This window comes from Arachis hypogaea, chromosome 19 (assembly GCF_003086295.3).
Source record: "Arachis hypogaea cultivar Tifrunner chromosome 19, arahy.Tifrunner.gnm2.J5K5, whole genome shotgun sequence".
NCBI lineage: Eukaryota > Viridiplantae > Streptophyta > Magnoliopsida > Fabales > Fabaceae > Arachis > Arachis hypogaea.
In genome coordinates this window covers 35,573,787-35,580,885 of record NC_092054.1, presented here as the reverse complement: position 1 = coordinate 35,580,885, position 7,099 = coordinate 35,573,787, and the positions used below count along the sequence as shown (strand labels likewise).

The 7,099-nt window shown below is 28.9% G+C and overlaps 1 protein-coding gene across 1 annotated transcript; it reads right to left on the bottom strand.

Annotated features, from left to right (window-relative positions):
- Positions 1-5,378: 5,378 nt before the first annotated feature.
- Positions 5,379-5,951, bottom strand: LOC140182242 (zinc finger BED domain-containing protein RICESLEEPER 1-like). Its single transcript, XM_072228382.1, has one exon. The coding sequence runs from the start codon at positions 5,949-5,951 to the stop codon at positions 5,379-5,381; it is 573 nt and encodes a 190-aa protein (XP_072084483.1).
- Positions 5,952-7,099: the final 1,148 nt, after the last annotated feature.

Here is a 7,099-nt window from a genome sequence, read left to right as displayed (position 1 = left end):
CGCCCGAACCATGCAAACTTGGAAAAATTCCACCATTAACTTCTTTCAAACAAAAGTGACGTCAATGTGTAGAGGATGAAGATATAAACATTTTAATCGAATTAAATTTTTTATTAGAATTACGGATCACAAGAAATCAAGGCCAGAAGTTCAGTATCCAAGAAGAACACGTTCACTTTCTCTCTCGGTCTTCTTTCGTTCTTTTTTCTTAGTTGGCTTCGTTGATGATGATGATTAATGAAGGTTAGTGAGGCTTTAATGATTAGTTAACACATGGGATATGTGTCACGATTTGGAGCTGCTGAGTCAGTAGTTTAAGTTATAAATATCTAAAACGAATAATTATGAAAATTGGATATATTAAAACACAAGTAATAATGTATAAGGATAATATATATGAGTTACTAATATAAATGATATTAGTAACTTAAGGATAAAATATATTTGATGAAACATTAGCAACTCTAAACTCATCAAGAAATACCGATAATTACTTATATTGGCAGGTATCGAACTTGATAATAATATTAACTAAACTTTATTTTAATCAAAGCGGGTAACAACAACAACAACAATTTTATCCTTTCTCAAAATATCTCGTTAAAAATTATATTAAAATCCTAATTAATTTAAACTCTAGTTATTATAAAATCAATGATGTAAAATATTTTATTATAAAAAAATTATATAATAATTTTAATTAATTCAAACTCAAATTATAATAATAATTATAAAAATCAATTTAACTTTACCTATTAAAATAGTTTCTAATAAATAGTTCAACCGAATAAAATAAATAATAATTAATTTAAACTTTAATAATCATAAAACCAATTTAATTATTCTTAATAAATTAGTTTCTAAAAATAAAGAGCTCCAATTAATAAAATAAATTATAACTTATTTAATTTAGATTTTCAAAAATGCAGGTCGGTACAAATGCCGCCAAATCGGCACAATCAAATTGTGGAGGGACATTTACAGGAGATTGATTTTTATCAAGTTTCCTAGATTAGAGTAATCCAATGTCAGTCGGTATTGGTTAATACTCTGATCGAAAGATGGCACTCTGAGACTCACACATTCTATTTTTCAGTTGGTGAGTGTGCTGTGATATTGGAGGAGGTGGCAATAATTCTTGATCTTCCAACAAATAGTCTTCCAGTTACAGGACCGACCCTCAATAATTATGAGGCCTTAGAGGCCGAATGCTTGCACTAGTTTGGTGTTACACCTAGACAGATTGTAGAGGAAGCTTCATAAAGTTGACGCACTATAAGAAAAATGAGTTTTAACGACAAACTTTTAACAGCAATAACATAATGCCACTGTTTCTTTTATTTAAGTTATGTTTTTATGGTCATTATATATTTGTCATTAATACTATATATTATAATGATAATTATTATTATTGTCACAAAAAAATACATGAAAAAAGTTTTAAAAACAAATTTTAGTGGCAATTATATAATTGACACTATTATTATATGTTATAATGGCAATTATTATTATTGCCACTAAATTATTATTTATTTTTACTTTTAGTTTTACTTTTTTTAAACTAATAATGGAAATTATGTAATTGTCATTAGAATTTCATTATAATTTTTTATTTATTTCTATTTTTAGTTTTAATTTTCTTGTAGTGTTCATTATTTGATTTTTCGAAGAAAAGAACCCTTGTCTCCCTGATAACCCACTCCCTGAAAAATTTTCCATCGATAACCGCCCACCACCGCCGACACAGGCCTATTGTCATCGCCGACAATCACCACCTATCGTCCTACCAGCACATCTGTCTTCCTGTTTCCATGTTCTGCTTCAGATCTAAGTCAAATCCGCACCAGATCCACCTCAGATTTGCGTTGCTGCTCTAGACATCAAACATTGTTGCCATTGCCATCGCAGTTGTTGTTGCCGTTGCCATTGTAGTCGTTGTTGTTGTCGCCGTCGCAAACCTTTGTTGCTTCCGTTGTCACATTTTCCCTTCGTTGACTCCATTGACTCCACCGCATCAATTCATTGTAGCAAGTAACTCTTATGCGTATTCTCTTTACTTTGATCCATCTCTTTTTATTTTTATGGGTAAAGTATATTTTTTGTCCTTGAAGTTTGGCAAAAATTTCAAAAATACTCCTAAATTTTATTTTGTTTTAATTTTATTCCAAAAGTTTTCTATTTGCATCAAATATACCCCAACGGCTAAATTTTCAAAAAATATAAGATTAATTTAACAATAATGCATAGAAATTATGCTTGATTTGTTTGTATTGAGGGTTGTTCTTATGAAATTATTATTGAATTTGTCTTAAATTTTTTAAAAAGTTAGCCATCAGGGGTATATTTGATGCAAATCGAAAACTTTTGGGACAAAATTGAAACAAAATAAAACTTAGGGGTATTTTTGAAACTTTTGTCAAATTTTAGGGACAAAAAATATACTTTATCCTATTTTTATTTTATTTTTTCCTATGATTTAATTTGTGTCTTTGCGTTTGTTTGAAGTGAAAATACACACTCTCTTTGTTCTCACTATTCAAATTTATAATGTGTTTAATTGCTTCATTAGTTTAGTATAATTTCATTTCTCTTCTTTCTATAATGTGTTTTGATTAATATAGTTACTGTTTGAATTTGTGGTTTTAGATAACTGTGTTTAGATGTACTTACATAGATGTTTTCATCTAACTGTGTGTGTTTGTATGTGTGCTTTTATAACTTTGTCAATGAGCTTGGCTTATCAAATGGTACAGTAAGTTGAATAATAGTATAGTAGTAAGTAGTAATAACAACAAATTAAAGCATAAGAAAAACTCTTACGAACTGAGATAGCAAATTTATACTTATTCAAAGCAACTAAAAAGGTACCTAAAAAGGTTCGCAAACCAAACAAGTAGCAAAGAGGTAAACAAATAAAAGAATAAAAGAAGCATGTATTCCTCAAAAACACTCATGGATTATGAACAAAATGAATAAAATATATGTACTATGGATGATACAGATATCTTAACACATATTCTTCGTCTCTATATATCTTAATTTTCTCAAAAAGAAAAATATGAATATAATGTATGAAAAATGATTTGCGAACAATGAAACCTATTTTTGTTTTGTGCTAAAGGCTCTTTAGTTTTTTAGATTGAGCTATAGGAGTTGTGGCATATGAGTCAGTTTTTAGCACGGGAGGTCGTGTCCTTGACTCTTATTGCAGTTGTTTGAGTCCCACCACTATAAAAGCGTTAATTTGCACTCAAATTTGGTTGAAGCCTGCTAATATATTGGTTGAGCTTGATGAAGGAGATGCTGCTGTTGATTCAAGTATATAATGAATTGGTTCATTTATATTTTATTAATTATTATTCATTTTTTGTCTTTCATTTTAGAGCATTGACATACCATGACATATTTTGTTATTGTTGAATTGAATAGAATTTTTTGGAGTTACTAGTGTTGGAGATCCTGAAGTTCAAAGTGGAATGCAATCTCATCAACCATCTTAGGTATTCAATAATGATTGTATTGGTATATAATAATTTATTATTCTAACATGTTTTACTAATTTTTCTCACTTGTTATTTCTTAACAGGAATAAATTGAATGCTTGCTGATATAGTGTCAATTGAAAGACTGGAAGGGATATGTCAATTGGAACTTGCTGAGTTGCTGTTTTAGTGTTTTTAGTATGCTGAGATTGCTGTTTTAGTATGATTTAGTGTGCTAAATTGCTGAGTTGCTGTTTTAGTTTGTTTTAGTATGTTAAATTATTGACTTAGTGTGTTGTTTCACTAAGTATTGTCATGAATTTTATGATATTTTATTTTTAATTGCTGAGTTGATGTTTTATTTTTAATTTTTAATTTTATGATATTTATGGACATCTTTTGCAAAAACAGCCAAAAACAGGGCCTTGAAACAAATTTTTGATTACACGAATATATCCGACATATATATATATATATATATATATATATATATATATATATATATATTAAATAAATTTTGTTAAATATTATTAATTATATGGAGATATAAAAATTAAAAAGAGTCAGTGGACACTTTTATTCTTAAAATACTATTTATTACATATAATTTATAAAAAATATTTTTTTATTTCTAAAATTTAAAATTAAAATATTTTAATTAAATTATAGATAACTTATTATCCTAAATAATCTTTTTATACACATTTAATAATAAAAGACTGAATTAACTAGCATATTAGCGCCTAATAATACATTAGTATTTATAATTTGAAATTAGAATTATATATAAATACTAGAAAAATTAAATCTTTATATGAAAAGTATGTTTATATAAAATAATAAAAACATAATTTTTATAATTTTTTTATTTTTTAAAATAATTAAATTTGTTATATATTTTTTAATTTAATTTTGATATAATGTTAGATAAAATATTTTATGTATCTGTTTAATTATATATTATAATTAAAATATTTTTTATCATTATTTTTAAAAATAAAAAATATATTCTAAATTAGTAAATTAATCAGTTCATTTTAAAATTTTATATGTAACATAGGTACATATAATAGAACAAAAGATAAAAAATAAGTAATAAGGATGAATAAATCGAGAATAAAATAAAATATATAAAGTCACGAAAAAAATAAAATATTAGATTAATACCTAAACTATAATTGTTTGAATTAAAAATTTCAATTGAAAATATCAAAAAGAAAAATAATGAAATTGAAAGATACATAGAGTCATGGAGAGCTATATAAAAAAATTGGAGAATTTAAAATTTACTTTTTGATGAAGAGAAGATGACCATTAGACAAGGAATAGAAAAAGAAGGTTGAAAATATAAAAATAAGAAGAGAATTTAAGAGAATAAAGAATTGACGGTACAATAATTAAATTTGATTAGGTTAAATAATAGTCAAAATAATAAAAAAATAAAAAAATAAATTTAAAACTTTAACTAATTGAATTTATTTTATTTGTAATGGGGTCATTTAAAATTTGAAATGGGAGCATATTATATATAACTATATCTTTTAAAACAAAAATTAAAAACATCATGGGACAAGTGCCCCCTCATTTGTATGCTTGGATCCGTCCCTCAACAGCTTGATATGTAAACAGCAACTACAAAAATAACAAAGCACCATTGTAACTCAACCTCCATTAAATAATTCCTAATTCACCTTCAATGCAATCCACAAACAGTTACTGACCTTAAAAGAAACCTCAATAACTGCTACAACAACAACAAAATTGAAAAAAGAATTCCAACAAATGCAGTTACAAAACATACTCAATGCAGCAAAGTAATGAAGATTACGCATAACACATAAAAAGCATGACCACTTCATGAGAGATAGAAGCAATTAAAAAAATAAAGCAGAGAACTTAAATAAATAGTATTTGTCTTTTAGAAATAGGAATGGCTAATATATCTCTAGCCATGCAAGAGAGAACACGATACCTCAAAGTCTTTTCTCTCCACCACCTCAATATATCAAATCCACTAAAATCTTTCGCTACTTCATCTTCCAAATACCTATCCATTTTATTTTTCTTCAAGTCACTTAATTTTATCCTCTGAGTTTGCTTCCACTTGCTCATAGGATCTTCAACCGTAATACTATCATTCTCACTCATCTCTACACTAGGATTTGGTGTAGTATCCGAAGAAATGCTAGCATCTTGAGTGTCTTCATGGGGTCGCAGATTCCATATGCTATATTGCTCAAACAATTTAGCAATGATATCCTTCAAATTTCTAAAGATCCTTGAAGATTTCTCACCTTGACCATACATCTCAGACAAAGTAAACTGAATATATTCCAATTTATACCGCGGATTAAGAAAAACAGCAACAAGTAATAGATAGTTCAGAGATGGCTTGTTCACTAAAGTCAAAGGAGTAGAAGTATAAGAATGATCAGAATCATCCCAATACTTATCAAATTTAGCCTTCATCGTTGATGCCTGATGAGCAGATAATTTATGCGCTTTTTGGCATTGTTTTTACATAGTTTTCAGTATGATTTAGTTAGTTTTCAGTATATTTTTATTAGTTTTTAAATAAAAATCACATTTCTGGACTTTTACTATGAGTTTGTGTGTTTTTCTGTGATTTCAGGTAATTTCTGGCTGAAATTGAGGGACTTGAGCAAAAATCAGATTCAGAGGTTGAAGAAGGACTGTAGATGCTGTTGGATTCTGACCTCCCTGCACTCAAAGTGAATTTTCTGGAGCTACAAAACTCCAACTGGCATGCTCTCAATTGCGTTGGAAAGTAGACATCCAGGGCTTTCCAGCAATATATAATAGTCCATACTTTTCCTGAGTTTAGACGATGCAAATTGGCATTCAACGCCAGTTTCATGTTGCATTCTGGAGTTAAACGCTAGAAACAGGTTGCAAAGTGGAGTTAACCGCCAGAAACAGGTTACAAACTGGCGTTCAACTCCAAGAGAAGCCTCTACACGTGTAAAGCTCAATGCTCAGCCCAAGCACACACCAAGTGGGCCCTAGAAGTAGATTTCTGCATCATTTATTCATTTTTGTAAACCCTAGTAACTAGTTTAGTATAAATAGGACTTTTTACTATTGTATTTACATCTTCAGATCATCTTTGATCAGTTTTATGCTATCTTAGACCTTTATGGGGGCTGGCCATTCGGCCATGCCTAAACCTTCATCACTTATATATTTTCAACGGTAGAGTTTCTACACACCATAGATTAAGGTGTGGAGCTCTGCTGTTCCTCATAAATTAATGCAAAGTACTATTATTTTTCTATTCAATTCAAGCTTATTCCTATTCTAAGATATTCATTCGCACCCAAGAACATGATGAATGTGATGATTATGTGACGCTCATCACCATTCTCACCTATGAACGCGTGCCTGACAACCACTTCCGTTCGACATGAAGAAGAGATAGAATGAGTATCTCTTAGATATCTAATACAGGGGACCGAGTCCGAGATATTAGAGTCTTTGTGGTATAAGTTAGAACCCATGGATGGCCATTCTTGAGATCCAGAAAGTCTAAACCTTGTCTGTGGTATTCCGAGTAGGATTAGGGAAGGGATGGTTGTGACGAGCTTTAAACTCGCGAG